At 41.9% G+C, this 19,235-nt stretch overlaps 1 protein-coding gene across 2 annotated transcripts; it reads left to right on the top strand.

The window, feature by feature from the left end:
* The first annotated feature begins 283 nt into the window (after positions 1-283).
* Positions 284-14,880, top strand: LOC125231144 (serine/threonine-protein kinase mTOR). Of its 2 annotated transcripts, XM_048136504.1 has the most exons (14): positions 284-656; positions 1,103-1,900; positions 1,988-4,581; positions 4,830-5,002; positions 5,327-5,478; positions 5,850-5,983; positions 6,229-8,115; positions 8,261-8,418; positions 8,580-8,637; positions 9,067-9,252; positions 9,943-10,122; positions 11,344-11,481; positions 12,459-12,635; positions 13,074-14,880. In XM_048136504.1, the coding sequence occupies exons 1-14, from the start codon at positions 437-439 to the stop codon at positions 13,497-13,499; spliced, it is 7,281 nt and encodes a 2,426-aa protein (XP_047992461.1). In that variant the 5' UTR covers positions 284-436; the 3' UTR covers positions 13,500-14,880. The 2 variants fall into 2 exon arrangements, with proteins under 2 accessions (XP_047992461.1, XP_047992460.1); XM_048136503.1 differs by lacking the exon at positions 8,580-8,637 and having other exon boundaries at positions 8,261-8,476.
* The last annotated feature ends 4,355 nt before the right edge of the window (positions 14,881-19,235 follow it).

Genomic DNA, 19,235 nt, shown 5'->3' with positions numbered 1-19,235 from the left:
ATTACCGATATAGTAACATCCCTAAGCGCAAGTAAAAAAAAAAAAGTTTAAGCAAAGCACACACTGAGGATTGTTTATTTAGAGAAATATAAAAATCTAATTTAAGGTGTATTTCTTTGTAGTTTATATGTAATTACAAACATTTAATTTATTTGTGTTTTCCAAAACTCATTCTTTTACATTTTAAAGCAAAATTTAAAATATAAGCACAGAATTAGGTTATGTTGTATGTTTGTTGTTTGCAATAATGTACACATGGGTTTACCCTATCTGTCAAATATCACTGCCGAAATACTTGCAAAATTTTCCAGGAGTTTATTTTTATTTTATGCTACTCAAAATACGTTGAACTTAATATTGTAGCTTCCTTATAAATCCATATCATGGATTAAAGTGCGATGTGTGTGTAGTTACGTCGGTAGTCTACACAAAAAATATGTCTAACCAAGTAGGCCCGTTCGTGGCTGGGCTGAAGTCCCGAAATGTGGATTTACAAATCAAGACAGCTCGTGAGCTGTACCACTATGCTAAGACGGAGCTTCGCGAGGTGCCGCAGGAAGAGCTCACGCACTTCCTGGACGAGTTCAACCACCAAATCTTCGAGATGGTTTCCAGCAGCGACGTACATGAGAAGAAGGGAGGGGTGCTCGCTATCGGTGCGTAGTTACGTTTGTTTTTCTAAGATTGTCTCAATATACGTTATATTGTATGAATTTTTCAAAAGTACTCCGTTCATTTAAACAATCCAAAGTATATAACATTGCTTAAACATTGTAGTTCTTGTTATATTATAGTTTTATAATTAAAAACATTTATACTGTTTGTTGTTCCGTATTCGCAGAATGAGTTCTTATTCGGAAAATATTGGTAGTTTCAGACCACAACTGTAGATGTTCATCTATTATCTATTTTTTTATGTTATGATAGTTTTTTCTTTTTTTAATTTCTTTATATGTGTTTAAAAGAAAAAACTATAAAACTAGTGACCTTGATTGATTAAAACTTAATTTTTCATTAGCCTTGTAGATGGGAAAAAATATTGGTTTGTAAGAAATTTGGGAGATTAATGACTATTAGTAATTTTTATTATTTGGTTCTACAGTGTGTCTGATTGGAGGAGACTGTGACACTACTAAGACAAGGATTACCAGGTTTGCTAACTATCTCCGGAACCTGCTCCCATCTTCAGATGTGGGTGTGATGGAACTAGCGGCCAAGACGGTTGGAAGGCTAGCAACTGTGTCCGGAGTAAAACGGGCTGAGTATGTTGAGTTTGAAGTGAAGAGAGCATTTGAATGGCTCTCAGAGGAAAGAAATGAAGGCAGGAGGCACTCCGCAGTCCTACTCCTGAAAGAAATGGCCATTGCAATGCCTACTTATTTCTACCAACAAGTCTCAGGATTCTTTGACCATATCCTTGTAGCTTTAAAGGATCCGAAACCACAAATTCGAGAGGCTGCAGCCAAAGCTTTAAGAGCAGGTTTAGTGGTTACAACTCAAAGAGAATCTGCTAAGCAGTCTACAGCCAGGCCACAGTGGTACATGCAATGCTATGAAGAAGCTATGCTCTCTTTTGAAGAGATCCCTACCAAAGAAAAAGGAATCACCAAAGAAGACAGGGTTCATGGAGGCCTACTGATCTTGAATGAACTCCTGAGATGTTCTAATGCTGCATGGGAAAAGAAATACACAACGCTTATGCAGAGTTTGGATACTCGGAAAGATAACATCAAGTCTGATGATATAATTTTTTTGAGTGCAAAGCTGCACAGTCCATCTGTCAAGAGAGGGTACTTGTGTGATGGATTTAAGACTGAAAATGTAACATACCCCGTTTCTATTTATGAGTCTGCTGTATGCAGAGCTCTGTTGACTGAAAAATTTGAAAGAATATGCCATGGTAAGAATTGTTTTCTATTTCCATGTTCATTAAATAATTTTTGTCATAAAATTGTGACCTTGAAGTTAATTACTTTTTTTGTTGCAGATGTAATGGCGCAGCGCATGCTTAAAACTCAGGGAGTGCCTCAGATTTTACTTATAATAATCCCTCGATTGGCTGCATTCAACAAGGAATATTTTCTTAAGAAGTACTTTGGTACTACCATGAACTACTTGCTAGCATCTCTGTCGACTCTCCGCAGTCGCGAGAGAGACAGGAACATGGCCTTCACCACCATTGGTCTCGTGGCGGCTGCTATTGGTAGTGAAATCAAAAGCTACATCCCCAGGATTATGGATGTGATCAAACAAGCTCTTCCAGTGAGAGACTCAGTGAGTAAGAGAAGGATGTACATAGACCCCTCAATCTTTGCATGTATTGCTTTACTGGGCAGTGCTGTCAAAGACTTAGTGGTGAATGACATCAGGGAACTGCTGGATGCCATGTTTGCCACTGGACTCAGTCCATCATTGACTATTTGTTTGAAAGAGCTGAGTGAAAATCTACCAGTTCTCAGAGGAGAAATATCAGAAGGTTTGCTGAATATGTTGTCACTAGTACTAAGAAACAAGCCCTTCTTGCATCCAGGTATACCAAGAAGCCTGGAACAGCAGATGAGTTCCATGAGCATGGGCGCAGAACCTCAGGACACTGCTAGCATTGTTCTAGCTTTGAGGACACTTGGCACATTTCAATTTGAGGGGCAACACAGTTTATTGACGTTTGTGAGGCGCTGCGCCGATCATTTCCTTCAAAGTGATCAGCAGGAAGTCAGATTGGAAGCTGTCAAAACTGCCGCAAAACTGCTTGCCGATGCAACAGTGAGGAATATGAAAACGCCATCGCGCACGCTCACCATACTAACTGCCGAAGTTGTAGGGAAGTTGTTGGTCGTATCTGTAACAGACCCAGATTACGAAGTGCGTTATTGGGTTCTGGAATCATTGAACGAAATTTTCGACTCTCATTTGGCACAAATTGAAAACCTGAATTTCTTATTCATTGCTATGAATGATGAACAACTGGAGATACGAGAGCTAGCCATCTGCTCCGTAGGGCGGTTGAGCACGGTCAACCCCGCTTACGTGATGCCTGGACTCAGAAAGACTTTGATACAGTTCCTCACTGAGCTGGAACACTCAGGTATGAGCAGGAACAAAGAGCAGGCAGCTAGAATGTTAGACAACTTGATCAGGCATGCTCCCAGGCTCGTAAGACCCTATATGGAAACAATCCTCAATGTTCTAGTACCAAAATTAAAGGAATCTGAAGCCAATCCCGGGGTCGTGATCAGCGTGCTGAAGGCTGTTGGAGATTTGGCAGACGTCAATGGAGACAACAGCGGACTTAAGAAATGCTTGCCAGAGCTTTTAGCCATCCTCCTCGAACTGCTGTCTGACGCTAGCGCCACTGATAAGAGAAGCGTCGCCCTTTGGGCTTTCGGCCAACTGATCAGCGCCACTGGATACGTCGTAGTTCCATACACGGAATATCCAAATCTCATGGATGTCCTTTTAAACTTTTTGAAAACTGAACAGCAACCAAAAGACAGGAGAGAAACTATTCGCGTCCTCGGACTACTGGGCGCTCTAGACCCGTACAAGCATAAACTGACGCGGGGCTTAATCAATGGACAGCCAGACTCTAGTCTAGTTCCCGTCGCCGATAGCAAGGCGGACGAGAATAATTTCGACATGACAACTAGTGAGATGCTCGTGAACATGTCTTCACCCGTACTTGACGAATATTACCCCGCTATTGTGATATCCACCTTAATGAGAATCCTGCGGGATCCAACCCTTCAACAGCATCACACTAGTGTCGTCCAGGCGGTGACTTTCATCTTCGAATCGCTGGGCATTAAGTGCGTTCCATACATTTCTCGCGTCACGCCAAGTTTGCTCTACGTCGCTCGAGCGGCGGATACAAATTTCCGAGAGTTCCTATTCACCCAACTAGCGAGGCTTATCGCTATCGTTAAGCAACACATTCGCAATTATCTGGACAAAATCTTTGACTTGATCAAGGAATTCTGGACTCCTAACAGTCCATTGCAACCCACACTTATATTGTTGGTGGAACATATAGCTGTTGCGCTCGGATCCGAGTTCAAAGTCTACCTGCCTCAGTTGATGCCGCAAATCCTGCGCGTTTTAGCTCACGACACGAGCAAAGACAGAATTGTTACTGAGAAACTGTTGTTTGCGTTGCAGAAGTTCGAAGACAACTTAGACGATTACATGCATCTAGTCATTCCCTCCATCGTAAAACTTTTTGACGCGACAGATTGTCCTATTTCAGTCGCAAAAGTTGCTATGGAGACTGTGGATTACCTATCAGATTCTTTGAACTACAATGAGTTGGTGTCTCGGATTATCCATCCGTTAGTGAGAAGCATGGACATCTGCCCTCCCCTGCGGCCCACGGCTATGGACACGCTTTGCGCTTTGATAGTGCAGCTGGGCCGAAAGTACTTGGATTTTATACCTCTCGTGCAGAAGATAGTAACCAAGCATAGAATACAGCATCAGAACTATGAGCAACTGATGTCAAAACTGCAGTCAAACTCAAACTCCACACTGTCCGTAGACGAGTTCTTGCAGAGCACGAGAAGGAAGCCCAGGAACAACAATCAAGAGGTAAAATATTTGTCGACTTTGTAGAAACTATGTCACTTCTCTGTTGTTGTTTTATATTAACGCTGCTGCCTTTGCTGACTGTTTACAGTTACACTATTGAATATCCTACAAAATTATAAACACTTAAGTATCAATCCCTTGTCATAACATTAAGTATTAAATCTCTCCTAAAAACTTTTACCAGAAGCATGGCTTGGGTATGTTAGTTCCTAATCAAATGTGCATTGAAAACGTACTTTTTCTTGTAGGCTCGTATCGTGGTGTGCGATACATCCTCGTCTATCCGCAAGTTATTCGTGAACGCTCACAACCTGAAACTAGCGTGGACCGTGAGCAGTCGCGTTTCGAAGGACGACTGGCTAGAGTGGCTCCGGCGTTTCAGCATCGGTCTGCTCACAGAGTCCCACAGTCCCGCGCTCAGGTAACATTATATTAAGTAGTGTATTTGAATCTTATCAGCTGGGTCCACATTGACCGAGCAGCCTCGAGAGGTTATGCCTGTTTTGAAGCACTATTTTGAACAGCTGAGGGCCGGCATCTTGTCGGGAGAATTGGCTCGGGTGAGGCAAACTTGCGCGCACAAGCACGGACGAATGCGCGCGAGGCTGCTCGGTCAGTGTGGATCCAGCTATTCATGAATTTTATTGGTTCTACCTTGATGATTTCAGTCATAATAAGTAGCAAACTTATGGCAGACAAGAGAACCTATTCCTTTAACGGCTTGACTTGTTCCTCCTTTATTCAGAGCGTGCCTGGCGCTAGCACACAACTACTCGCAGCTGCTGCGCGACCTGTTCAACGCGGCCTTCGTGTCGTGCTGGACGGAGCTGGAGGCGCCCGCGCGCGCCGAGCTGCAGCGCGCGCTCGAGCAGGCGCTCACGGCGCCCGACGCGCCAGGTACACACTACTCTACACACTACGCTACACACTAGCTCCAGCAGACTGCTCCACAGGGCCACAGTCTCCTGCTGTAAGGCTCTGTTGGTTGACTTGTTCTGTAAAATTTGATGACCTTTAATTCTTCCGAAACCAGATAATAACATGTTTCTGTGTATATTTTTTTACTCTAAGCTTACGTTAAAAAAAATGTCAAACATCTGGTCCCGCTTCCGACGTGACGCCACGCAAAAACGGCAGAAATTTTGTAGATTTCTGACATGGTGTCTCCCAACTGAATGATCAAGTCTTTTGGCGGTTATGTTATTTGACGAAGCAGTAGGCATCAAAATGGGTTTAACTGATAACGTGATAACTTCTTTTGTATACAGAGCTGGCGCACACGGTGCTGAACCTGGCGGAATTTATGGAGCACTGCGACGCGGGAGCGCTGCCAATATCCACGCACTTGCTGGGCGAGAGGGCTATGCACTGCCGCGCTTACGCGAAGGCTTTGCACTATAAGGTAAGCTAGAAATTAAAAAAAAAACATTAGGAAAATCAGCCTAGGATTCGGACATTTTTTTGCTCAGATAATTGTTGATGATAAAAAACGATGGGATGCCTTATTTGTGAAACATTCCCACACTTTATTATTGGTCCCTTTCTTCACAGAGCGTGCCCTAGTGGTTGGAACCGCCTAGTCTAGCTGGTATGAGGGTATGACCGTAATAACCTTACACATCAAAAATATTTTTTTTTATCTCCCAGGAGGAGGAATTCCGCAGCGGCGCAACATCCCAAGTAGTGGAAGCGCTGATCCTCATCAACAACAAGCTGCAGCAGAAGGAGGCGGCCGAGGGGCTGCTGGAGCGCGTGATGGCCAAGCGCGAGGACGGCGACACGCGCCTGCAGGTGCAGGTGCGCTGGTACGAGAAGCTGCACAACTGGGAGAAGGCACTCAACCTCTACGGAGAGAAACTGTCCCACGACGCCAACGATATGGATGCCTACCTCGGCGAACTACGATGCTTCGAAGCTCTAGGAGAATGGGTCAAATTATACAACACTGTCTCTAAAAGGTGGCCGCAAATGAGCAATGATGAGAAGTTCAAAGCAGCCAGATTAGCTGCAGCTGCCGCGTGGGGACTTAACGAGTGGGATTCGATGGCTAAATATGTCAGCTTCCTCCCGGAAAATACTCAAGATGGAGCATTCTACAGAGCTGTGCTCGCCATACATGACGGCGAATTTGATATCTCCAAACAGTTTATAGATCAAGCCAGAACTTTACTTGATTCAGAACTGACGGCCGTCGCAGGGGAAAGCTACCAGAGAGCGTATGGAGCACTAGTCAACGCGCAGCTTCTAGCTGAATTGGAAGAAGTTATTACTTACAAGCTGATAAATGAGAGGAGAGATACGATTAGGCAAGCCTGGTGGACGAGATTGCAAGGCGGACAGAGGCTAGTGGAAGACTGGAGGAAGATCCTGCAAGTGCGCGGCTTGGTGTTGACTCCTCATGAAGACATGGCCACTTGGCTGAAGTTCGCCTCGCTGTGCCGCAAGAGCGGTGCTCCTAGACAGGCGCATAGAACTCTAGTTATGTTATTGGGTATAGATCCGAGTAAGGATACTGAAATGCCCCTCCCTACCCACGAACCACGCCTCACACTGGCGTACGCTAAGCATCTCTGGGTGGCCGGTGACAAACAACTCGCTTACAAGCAGTTGCAACGCTACGTGGATTCCGCTGAGTCCGGAGACCCCGACAACAGTCGCCTTCTCGCCCGCTGCCATTTGAAACTTGGAGCCTGGTGCGAATCGCTATTAGGCATCAATGAGACCTCCATTCCAGAAATCCTAAGAAATTACTCCTCGGCGACTCAGTTATCGCCCGACTGGTACAAAGCCTGGCACGCCTGGGCGTACATGAACTTCGAGAGCGTGCTCTTCCATAAACACCAAGACCCTGCCGCGGAAAACGCTCAAAGCGTAGACAAGAAAGACCCTGAATTCGTCGAGCAGTATACAGTGCCGGCCGTGGACGGGTTCTTTAAATCTATCAATCTCTCTCACGGAAGCTCTCTACAGGACACGCTCAGATTGCTGACGCTGTGGTTCGACTACGGCCACCACCCGGCCGTCCACGAGGCTCTAGTCGACGGTATTCGAACCATCGAAATAAATGTATGGCTACAAGTGATACCCCAGCTGATCGCCAGAATCGATACGCCTCGGGCTTTAGTCGGAAAGCTGATTCATTCTTTACTTATCGATATTGGAAAATCGCATCCGCAAGCGTTAGTCTATCCTTTGACGGTGGCTTCAAAATCTTCCTTCATCGCCCGGAAGAACGCCGCTAACCAGATATTAAAATCAATGTGTACTCATTCGAGTAACTTGGTGAACCAGGCAGCTATGATATCTGAGGAGCTGATCAGAGTGGCTATTCTGTGGCACGAGCAATGGCACGAGGCTTTGGAAGAAGCTTCTAGATTATACTTCAGCGAGCACGACGTTAAAGCGATGTTTAAGACTCTGGAGCCTCTGCACGCTATGTTGGAGCGCGGCCCGCAGACTACTAAGGAGGTGTCCTTTACGCAAGCATATGGAAGAGACTTGAACGAAGCGCAGGAATGGTGCAATAGATTCAAGGTATGTCCTTTTAAAATAATAAAACTGTTGAATAAATTAGACGCGTATTGACATATCAAAGATAAATAAAGTTTAGCTAAAATGTTCAAATTCATTTTCTTGTAAGCATTGGAAAGCCATAATCTTATTTCTGTTACCTGTGTAGGACACAAACGCAGTCCGCGACTTAAACCAAGCGTGGGACTTGTACTACCACGTGTTCCGGCGCATCAGCCGGCAGCTGCCGCAGCTGACGTCTCTCGAGCTGCAGTACGTCAGCCCGCGCCTGCTCAACTGCCGGGACCTGGAGCTGGCTGTGCCGGGGTCATACATCCCTGACCTACCGCTCATCCGCATCGCGCACATACAGAGCAGCCTGCAGGTGAGTGCTGACGTAGCCGAGGAGCCACTATACAGTCGCTGGAGCTGCAGTACGTCAGCCCGCGCCTGCTCAACTGCCGGGACCTGGAGCTGGCTGTGCCGGGGTCATACATCCCTGACCTACCGCTCATCCGCATCGCGCATATACAGAGCAGCCTGCAGGTGAGTGCTGACGTAGCCGAGGAGCCACTATACAGTCGCTGGAACTGCAGTACGTCCGCCCGCGCCTGCTCAACTGCCGAGGCTTGGAACTTGCCGTCCCGGGGTCATATGTGCCTGATCTACTGCTCATCCGCATCGCGCATAAACAGAGTAGCCAGGTGCTAATAGCATCATACTTACTTAACTCAGAAATTGTAGATCTTATATATTTGGAATATGGTAGCCATTTTTCTGAAGACATGAAAAGCTGGTTCTCATTTGGATCCAAACAGGGCCAGTGGAATGCATGTTTGGAGCCGACAGAGTGAGCCCCTGTTTTGTATCATTCATTCATCATCATGATAATAATGTGGTAAATGATGGGTAACTTGGGTATTTTTCCTGCGCTTCTTTAACTTTTCTAATCTTCAACTTGTGTTTGTTTCCCAGGTTATAACCTCAAAGCAGCGCCCTCGTCGCCTCTGCGTCCGCGGTTCCAACGGCAAAGACTACATGTTCCTACTCAAGGGCCACGAGGACTTGCGGCAAGACGAGCGCGTCATGCAACTTTTCGGCCTCGTGAACACCCTGCTGCAGGCCGACCCGCACACCTTCCGACGTGACCTCAACATACAGGTATCACAGAAGACCCAGATAAATAAATAAATACCTAACCACAAAACTAAAATTTTGAAAAAACCCCCGACTGCGACATAGTGGACCGATTTTCATAAAACATGGCTAAGAACACTCCCGACTAAGTCAGCTTTCAAACAAAAAAAAAACTAAATCGAAATCGATTCATCTGTTCGGGAGCTACGATGCCACAGACAGACACACACATAGACAGACAGACAGACACGTCAAACTTATAATACCCCGTCGTTTTTGCGTCGGGGGTTAAAAATGAATGGTCCTCCTATAGCTACTTAACATACAGGTACAGACAGGCACAGATTACATGTTCTATCTACCTGAAGCCACGAGAAATTTCGACAGGATAAACGTGTCATGATAAATTAGCTTGATTCTTGTTTTAATGCTTTAGTGGTATAATAACACTACTGAAATATTTCCATAGATTTTTGTAACCCATAATTGGTTCTCGTGATAATTATTTCGTTTATTTTGCCATATTAAAAATAGCTAAACTTAACAAAAAACGTCCCACTTTGTCGGTTGCCATTAAGGCGAGATTTACTTGTATCTTTATATGAATAATCTGGCAAAGCGGCTTTATAGCAATCGACAAAGTGGGGCGTTTTCCCATGCACATACACATATGCTCTATAGAACATTGAATTAACCTTTTATTTTGTTCGACAGAGATACGCCGTTATCCCACTGTCAACCAACTCTGGTCTCATAGGCTGGGTGCCTCACTGTGACACCCTGCACTCTCTCATCCGCGACTACCGCGAGAAGAGGAAGTGCCTTCTCAACATCGAGCACAGAATAATGCAGCGCATGGCGTCCGACCTGGAGAAACTCATGCTCATGCAGAAGGTAAGTTTTTATAGAATTCCGTTAACTTCAGCATATAGTTAGGTACAAGAGAATGGCATAGTCTTCTTAAATTCGTATTTTTCCCTAAAAAAAACCATACACCTGCGATAGATGTTACTGCAATTGCTGATTGAAAAACGGGTATTACAATTAACTCACACTAAGTAAGTGTCAAAACTATGATATGTCAATCACATATCGAACACACAAAGCCCGTTTCTTAACAGCAATTGATGTAACATCTATCGCAGATGTATGGTGTTTTTCAGAAAAAAGTTACGAATTAAAAAAAACTAACTATACTATTCTGTTTCCTATAATGGACCTATCTATATGCCGAACCGTGACTACAGTGAGAAGATAAAACTTTGTATCTAGCGAAGATATATAAAAATGAGATCCCACTGTACAGTAAGAGAGACGTAAAAAGGGGCTGAGTGACTCACTGTGTAGTCTATACACGCTTTTTCTGCATCTCGGGGATAGGTCAATTTCTATACAGGGTGTCCCAAAAAGGACATAAATAAACTCCTTTTAAGGGCTTTCTAAGTGCACACTGAACCTGACAATGCTGAAAACGGTCAAAATTCACGAAAAAAAATCAATGCCAATAACTTGAAAACGGTGCATCTTTTACTGGGGTCATGTCTCTCGGGCTGGGGCAAGGTACAAGCCTTGTATTACAAGTGTGTTTCCATGACAACCCATACGATTTGACAGTTCGCGCACTTGTAATACAAGGCTTGTACCTTTCGAGAAACGGGCCCCTGGTCTACGGCCAGTGTCCTGTGGCGTGTCCTTTAAAAAAAAAAATTAAACTGTTTATTTCAGTCATTTTTTATAGAATTTTACAAACAAAACTCTTAATCTATTATTATTTAGATTCTAATTGAGTTAGGTCTAATTGAGATCATGCATTACATTACAGTTTCAAAGTTAGTATTATATACATACATTTTAACTACATACTACTTTTTAGGACACCCTGTCAGCAGCGGCCGGTCCATACAAGCCGATTCCCACCGGCTTGCCTAAAATTGATTACTAGTAAAGTACCTAATGTTAAGATTGTTAAGGTAGGTTTCTTTTTGCACCTGTGTTGCCTAGCAGAAATTTTCACCAGCCGCCACTGCACCCTGTATAGGGTGGTCACGGCTCCCTTGATCTGCCCCTAGAAACAGTCGTGTTCGTCAAGAGTTGAAATCTAATGTTGTCCTCCAGGTGGAAGTGTTCGAGCACGCACTAGAGCACACGGCGGGCGACGACCTGGCCAAGCTCCTCTGGCTGAAGAGCCCCTCGTCCGAAGTGTGGTTCGAGCGCCGCACCAACTACACGCGCTCTCTGGCTGTTATGAGCATGGTGAGTAGTCTAGTACCGTAGCCGCCAGATGTAGGTAGAGCGAAAAACTTTTCCTTCGTTTTTTTTTTTTACTTACGAACGTGTCATGCTATTTCAATCAGTCTTAGTAGGTACAAAGAGGATTGAGAGTTACTGTCAAAGTAAAATGTGTAATCACAGTGCATAGACTGCCATCTCTCGACACAGGCTTAAAACCTCATTTTTGACAAATTGGCCCATTCTTAGCTTGATATGTATTAAAATGTCAAATATTAATATTAGCGCCATCTAACCGAGGGCCATCGAAAGGTGTATCGCCATCTAGGTCATCGTACCTTTTTCTGTATGGTTTTGAGGTACGTTTTTTTCTTAGACTATCTGTCGATACGGAGTGGAGTTACATATGTCTTTGGTATGTACAAGACGTACTGACATTGTCTGAAATAGCATGACAAATACGATCGTTTCCGTAAAAGTACGAAGGAAACGTTTTTCGCACTACATCTGTGTAGGTTGTTCAAATGGTCATGTTTGAAGATTAGCTGTCACAAACTACCCTTGCTACATGAGCATGGTTAGTATACCGTACCATGGAACTGAAGATCGTTGAGGCGCCGCCCCAATGTCTCAAGCTTCCTTGTGTCCAAATGGATGCCAGTAGAAGAACGGAGCGAGATGATCTGGTCAACTTCCTAAACACACTAACTAACTATTTTGACTCAATATCTAAAGTGAATCTTGGTCACCAAAATGACAGATCACCACCTGTCCCGATTCTGCGCAGCCTCTTGCCAGCCACTGACTTGAAGCTGACGTAGATCCGCCGCCCCATTGTTCTTTCAGCGATACCTTGGTTCTAAACAAACTAGCCAGAGAAAACTATTCGGGGGTCCTAGAAATCACCGGGAGAGGCCTTTGCCAGCGGTGGAACTCGAAGAAACTACGACAAAAATCGTATGTGTGACATTGACAAAGTATTAACGTAATTTTTTCACCAGGTGGGCTACATCCTCGGCCTGGGCGACCGGCACCCGTCCAACATCATGCTGGACCGCGTGACGGGCAAGTTCCTGCACATCGACTTCGGGGACTGCTTCGAGGTGGCCGTCACCAGGGACAAGTTCCCCGAGAAGATCCCCTTCCGGCTCACCAGGATGCTCATCAACGCCATGGAGGTAAGGGGGTTGATGGGATAAATTTGGTACATTGGTCGTCAAAAAGACAGATGTTGATGCAGAAAAGTGACCTTTAAAGGTGTGACCTTTGAAGATCCCCTTCCGGCTTTCAAGGATTCTCATCAATGCTGTGGAGGTAAAATGATGGACAAGACATAATCAGTTTTAGACAGCGTACATATGTCGTCAAACGGACAGCTGATTATGCAGAGAAGTGGCCCAAGAAGTCTCCTGTAAAAGTAGACAAACGAGCTATTCAATAAAGGCAATGGATGCTGACGGTATTTCCGCGAGGCTTTTCAAAGTTTTTTGAACCAACAGAGGATGTTAGAATTCATATGATGTCCGTTTGTCTGTGTGCTATAGAGAAAGTCTTGGCCAGGCGACAGAACTCCAACATCACATATACAATAATTTGACCATGTATCTTTCCACCAGGTAACGGGCATCGAAGGCACGTACCGGCGCACCTGCGAGTCCGTGATGGAGGTGCTGCACCGGCACAAGGACAGCGTGATGGCCGTGCTCGAGGCCTTCGTCTACGACCCGCTGCTCAACTGGCGCCTCATCGACGCCGGCCGCCGCTCGCGCGCAGACGACACGCAAGACTCCAGCTCACCATTACCCAGCAGAAGTAGAATCCCTATAGGATTGAATGAAGCTTTAGACCAGCCCGCTGAAATGAATTTGAACAAGCGCGCGCTCGGTATAGTCAATCGTGTCCGTGATAAACTCACAGGGCGAGATTTCCCGCATATAGATGAAACGGTCTCTGTACAGAAGCAGGTGGAGCTGCTAATTCAACAGGCGACGAGCAATGAGAATTTGTGTCAGTGTTATATTGGATGGTGTCCGTTTTGGTAAATTGTATTGCAAAATCGTTACTTTCTTTTATTAGAACTTTGAGAAGTTATAGTATCAACACGCTTCCTAACATCTCTAGCACTTTTACTGCCAAGAATCAAATAAGTTAGAAATTAAATTGAAGTCTTAAAATTTAGCTACTACTTGCTAAAAATCATGACATGTTTGAGATTCGGTCCTTGCCAGAGGTCCAGAAAAAGGTAACAGACAATGAATCCGTTAGCTCTACTTCGTAAGCACGGATTGTTGGATGGTGGAAAACTATATCAACTATCGCTAGAGACACACATTGAACGATATAATTATATACCTACATTTGTAAACCGTTGTTTCTCAAGATATAGTTGGCTGGCACCTCTATGACATGCTTGAGCACCTTAATTATATCGTAAGCGCTAAGAGCTCTAACCGAACAAGCTATTAGATTGATTAGTGTGACTCGATATTCACTAATATACAATATCAGAGATACGTTGAGAGGTAAAAACATGTAAATAAATTATGTAATGGAAAATATGAATATGGAAAATGTATCCTATCCTATATTCAGAATAGTGACTACAAAGAATAATTATTAAGCCCTTTTCTTACTGGCTGGTTCCATGCTTGTTCCTCAAGATGCTTTACATACAGAAACATTGAATGTATGGCCATCAGATACCTCTCCAATGAAGATCAATAATTATAAACTGAAATAGATACCATACACTAAAGAAAGTGCGATCCAGTCCACTGGTGGCGAAGCCGGGAATCGAACCCGGGTCTCCAGCTATCGCAAAACATATTTAATAAAATAATTTGATTTGTTACATTCATCAATAATTATAAAATATATAAAACACGCTAAATCAATAAATGTAAATATTATAGTCATTTAATAAACTTATATTTACATAAGTTTAATCGTACTATTCTGGGTGGTTATTTGTAACTTTAACTCTTTATACGAAATAGATGTGCCTATACCAATGGTTGCCATTTCATATTTAGGTTAAGGTTAAACTTTTTAAGCCAAAGTTTTTTTAATTCCTAATATCACAAATATCGATCCTTTGAACAATTAACGTTAATAAAATAAAGGAACAAAGAGAAAAATTCGATCAATGACGAAATTCTATGCCGATAAAAAACGGTTTTATTAGGAGTAGGCAAGTACCTACTCCATCGCTTGTTTTACATATTTCTATGCATTTTCTATAAGCCATAAATTTAATCGCTAGTATAGAATTAAGTGTATCGTGTCCTGTAAATATTGTTAGATATTTTTTCTTTAACATTGTCATCACTTTATGTATAGACGTTTCCATAAAAACGAACATTATGTACCTAGTTAAGTGATTTTGACAGCTAAAAGATGGCGCTGCATGGCCCTATATTTTGTTGACTTAGTGGGGACGTTTATCGACAAAAAGAGGCCAAACCTTTTTTTTCTTGACCAAAGCATGAAACTTGGCACAGTTGTTCCTTATATCAAAATAAGCCGATTAAGATCGGGAGCCTTCGGGAGCCTCCCCTGGGGCTCGGGAGGGGGGTCAAAGTACCGCTTCACCCGGCTTGCTTTGAAAAATTCTAACATACCCCGTTTAGTTCATAGGTCATGTTTGGTATCGTTTTCGAGTAAATCAATAACGTAGAATCCATTTTTGGTACTAAAATTATAATTTAATGGTAAATAAAATAAAAAAAAATGAAAAGTTTGAAATTTTCATCTATGATTTACAAATTCAAGTCATCATAAATGTCAAACTGTTTGCTTTTTCTACAAATAAAAAATATGATATGAAAGCTTATTTAATATAGACTATGAATAATATAACTTTTACCCACCTTTACTAACGTTAAGTTTTAGAAAAAAAAAACCTTTAAACCGCGCGGCGTCGGGACGCCGCGAGCGTAATTTTAAAATGCCTTTATTTTAAAAAACTCTATTAGAACTCGTTTAGCTATTAGGTCATGTTTAGTATCGTTTTCGAGTAAATAAATAACGTAGAATTTAGTTTTGGTACTAAAATGACCATTTAATGTTAAATGAAATTTAAAAAAAAAAATTCTGTGAGTTGCAAATTCAAGTCACCATAAACGGTTTGCTTTTTCTATAAATATAAAAATATGATATTAAAGCCTATTCACAAAGGATAGTACGCGTTCACCTACGCGAGCTTATACTGTGTGCGGGGAACGCGCCTCTTTCATATATTTGATCGCCAGTGTCCGAGGTGTGTTAATGCATAAATAGAAAAAGATTCATTATTATTGACTCCGGTGTCGACAACGGCAACACTCGGGTCGGGCCACACGATCTAAAAACCGACTGTACCTGTTATTTATTCATTGTAGTGAATCCTGTAAGAAATTTATATAATAGTATTTTATACAATCGTGATATAATACAAAACTCTTCAGTCGAGTACCATGTGTAGTACGGTACGAGAGTGAAAAGCTTAATTATATCACTATTGTATACAATACTTTTTCTACGAGTCTATCTTCATCGTCAATGGACGGAAATATCACCATTCATGCAAGTTAAAATTAATGTCAATAGAGTCGTTCACCGTTGTATCAACATCGAATTACCTAGCAACCAATTGTTTGTAATAACCGTCTCTGATTGGCCGATAACGCGACAGATAAAAAAAATGTGTTTCAGATGCAGGAAAATTTTCCAGATATCGCAAATTAGTATAGAAATTGTATGAAGTATTTTTGAAATTATTATAGTTAACTAAAGTCAATTCCTCCGTCCGTAAATTATATATCATGCAATGCCTAAAAAGATACCACCATAAAATAGTCCCGTTGTTACCAACATCAAACAAGCGCATTGAACGCGTTCCCATGCCGAAATGCAAAACTAAATTTGCAAGACGGAACATTAATTATAACGCACCGTTAATTTATAATAAACTAAAATTAAAACACAAGAGTATAAAAACATTAACTGGCTACGATTTTAAAAAGACAATCTGGACATGGATATGTATTATGAACTACGATGAGACTGAAAAACTATTGAGTGAAAGTTTATTCGGGTGTTAGGATTAGTACGATTATAGGCACACAACTACTAGATATTAAGCAAAAACGTACTCACAACACACATACATACATACATACACACACAAACACACACACACACACACACACACACACACACACACACACACACACACACACACACACACACACAATTATGCATGCTGTTGTACCAACCTAGTAATATATGTTAATTTCCGTTTCTTTGTTACAAATGAAGTCTAATTGTTCTTTTCAATACCTATCTAATCGAGCATGTAATTCGGGCATCCACTGGGACTGCAACACAGTGTAAACTAACGCAGTCTCCAGGGCGCCATTGTACCATGTACCATGTACCTTTTGATCAATAAAATGATTTATTAAATGATTATTAAATTATAATGAGCTTATTATTCTTACTATCTTACTATTCTTTTTTGACATACCTACCTTTATGTCCTATTTCATTGTTTCCTATTATATACTTTTACATAATTACCTTGTTAAATTCAATATTGTAATATTATAATCGATTCAATACCTAGCATAATTTAGATTTCAGACTTGCTGTACCCTGTCAGGGTCCATGTGAAACCAATATAAATATGTAACACCTAGATGTAACCATGGATGCAATAAAGAAATTATGAATTATGAATTGAGTCGGAACTGCCATAGAGTATCCAACACTGAAAAGTTAGCACTTATAGTTTAGTCTGTGGTGTCCTAATTGACAGATTACTCATACTCATACTCATACTATACATTCCCTTCGCAGAGACATAGCTGGGTACATATGCAACTGCATAAAGAGGGCTCTACCCTCTTTATACAGTTGCATCGGTGTTTGCAACCTGATTTACATTTACATCTTGTAACTTCTAAGCATATACTGGCCACTTCAGTGTTGCCTGACTGGGATGGAAGGAAGAAGGAGACGAATGGGTACCACACTACCCATTCGTCTCCTTCTTCCTTCCATCCCCAAGAAGACGGACTTGGCAAATTTTGGTGTGGCACCAACGCCTGACTCCAAGTTGAACGCCCTGAGTCCCATTTCTCAAAACTGAAAGTTACAAGTTACAAGCGGAAGTCTCTTTGCAACTTGTCATATTAGACATTGACAACCAGTTGAAAATTGTAACTTGTAGCTTCGAGAAATGGGCCCCTGGTACACTGTGCGCAGTATATGCTGATGCAAGGCAGCCTCTGAAGGAGGTATGTTCTCCAATTGTCGATCTTTTCTGGTACCTAAAGAGGTAGGTACTTCGACCACTCATTCACCGTTACGCAACGACTTGGTCTGAAACAATATGTGCATTATCATTTTAGAGTCTACAACTATCAAATTACAACTTTTTGGTGGATCACGTAACCTTCAGTATTACCCACTTACGTTACGTATCATACAAAATTATTACAAACTTTAGTAAAATCTGATTTGCCTCTGATATTGCTCCATCTTGTAATAGTTTGACACCTTGGGTGGCCTGGCTAAGCTTCAAAGCCAAAAGAAAACGTTTCTAGATTAGACATAGTATGGGATAGGTACGATAAACGCAGCTTGAAACGATCAACAAGGGAGAAACATGGCCACCCAAGACTTCAAACTATTACGAGATGGAGCAATATCATAGATAGGCTAATCAGCAAAGCAAAGCGGCCTGATGGTTGCTCGCTTTTGCCTTGGTTTCTGGGACGACCCTTGGCGCGTGACCTGTGTGGATACCTTGGCTCCGTCCAACGTCTAACGTTCGGCCCAGAAACCAGGGACTGCTGCTGCAAAACGCCCAGTTTAAACGCGCAAATATGCATTTTTAAAAAACAACTACATATTTGCGGCAATTGCATTTGAAACATTTGGACCATGGTCATTAGACACCAAGCAGTTCGTGAAGGAAGTTTCCACCAAACTTGTCTGGGTGTTTGGTGACATGCTTTTACATCATATTTTTTATTTAAAGAAAAAGCAAACAGTTGACATTTTTGTCGACTTGAATTTGCAAATCATAGATGAATATTTTTTTTTATTTATTTACCATTAAATTATAATTGTAGTACCAAAAATAAATTCTTTGTTATTAATTAACTCGAAAACTATATCAAACATGACCTAATAGCTAAACCGGGTCTAATAGAGTTTTTAAAATAGAGGTATTTTAAAATTACGCTCGCGGCGTCCCGACGCCGCGCGTCTTAAAGTAATTTTTTTGTGGAACTTAACGTTTGTGAAGGTGGATAAAAGTTATATTTTTTATAATCTATATTAAATAGGCTTTCATATCATATTTTTTATTTATAGAAAAAGCAAACAGTTTGTCATTTATGATGACTTGAATTTGTAAATCATGGATGAAAATTTCAAATTTATTAATTTTTTTAAATTTTACTTACCATTAAATTATAATTTTAGTACCAAAAATTAATTCTACGTTATTGATTTACTCGAAAACGATATCAAACATGACCTAATAGCTAAAAGGGGTCTAATAGAGTTTCTAAAATAAAGGCATTTTAAAATTACGCTCGCGGCGTCCCGACGCCGCGCGTCTTAAAGTAATTTTTTTGTGGAACTTAACGTTAGTAAAGGTGGATAAAAGTTCTATTTTTTATAATCTATATTAAATAGGCTATCATGTCATATTTTTTATTTATAGAAAAAGCAAACAGTTTGTCATTTATGATGACCTGAATTTGTAAATCATGGATGAAAATTTC

The sequence above is a fragment of the Leguminivora glycinivorella genome, chromosome 11 (genome assembly GCF_023078275.1).
Source record: "Leguminivora glycinivorella isolate SPB_JAAS2020 chromosome 11, LegGlyc_1.1, whole genome shotgun sequence".
In the NCBI taxonomy this organism is placed as follows: Eukaryota; Metazoa; Arthropoda; class Insecta; order Lepidoptera; family Tortricidae; genus Leguminivora; species Leguminivora glycinivorella.
This window is presented reverse-complemented; position numbering and strand designations above follow the sequence as displayed.

Excerpts from the sequence above, each read along its gene's own strand:
- LOC125231144 (XM_048136504.1), top strand. The coding sequence starts at position 437 with ATGTCTAACCAAGTAGGCCCGTTCGTGGCTGGGCTGAAGTCCCGAAAT. Across the intron at positions 1,901-1,987 it reads ATTTGAAAGAATATGCCATG|ATGTAATGGCGCAGCGCATG; the intron begins GTAAGAATTGTT and ends TTTTTGTTGCAG. Across the intron at positions 10,123-11,343 it reads AACTCATGCTCATGCAGAAG|GTGGAAGTGTTCGAGCACGC; the intron begins GTAAGTTTTTAT and ends GTTGTCCTCCAG.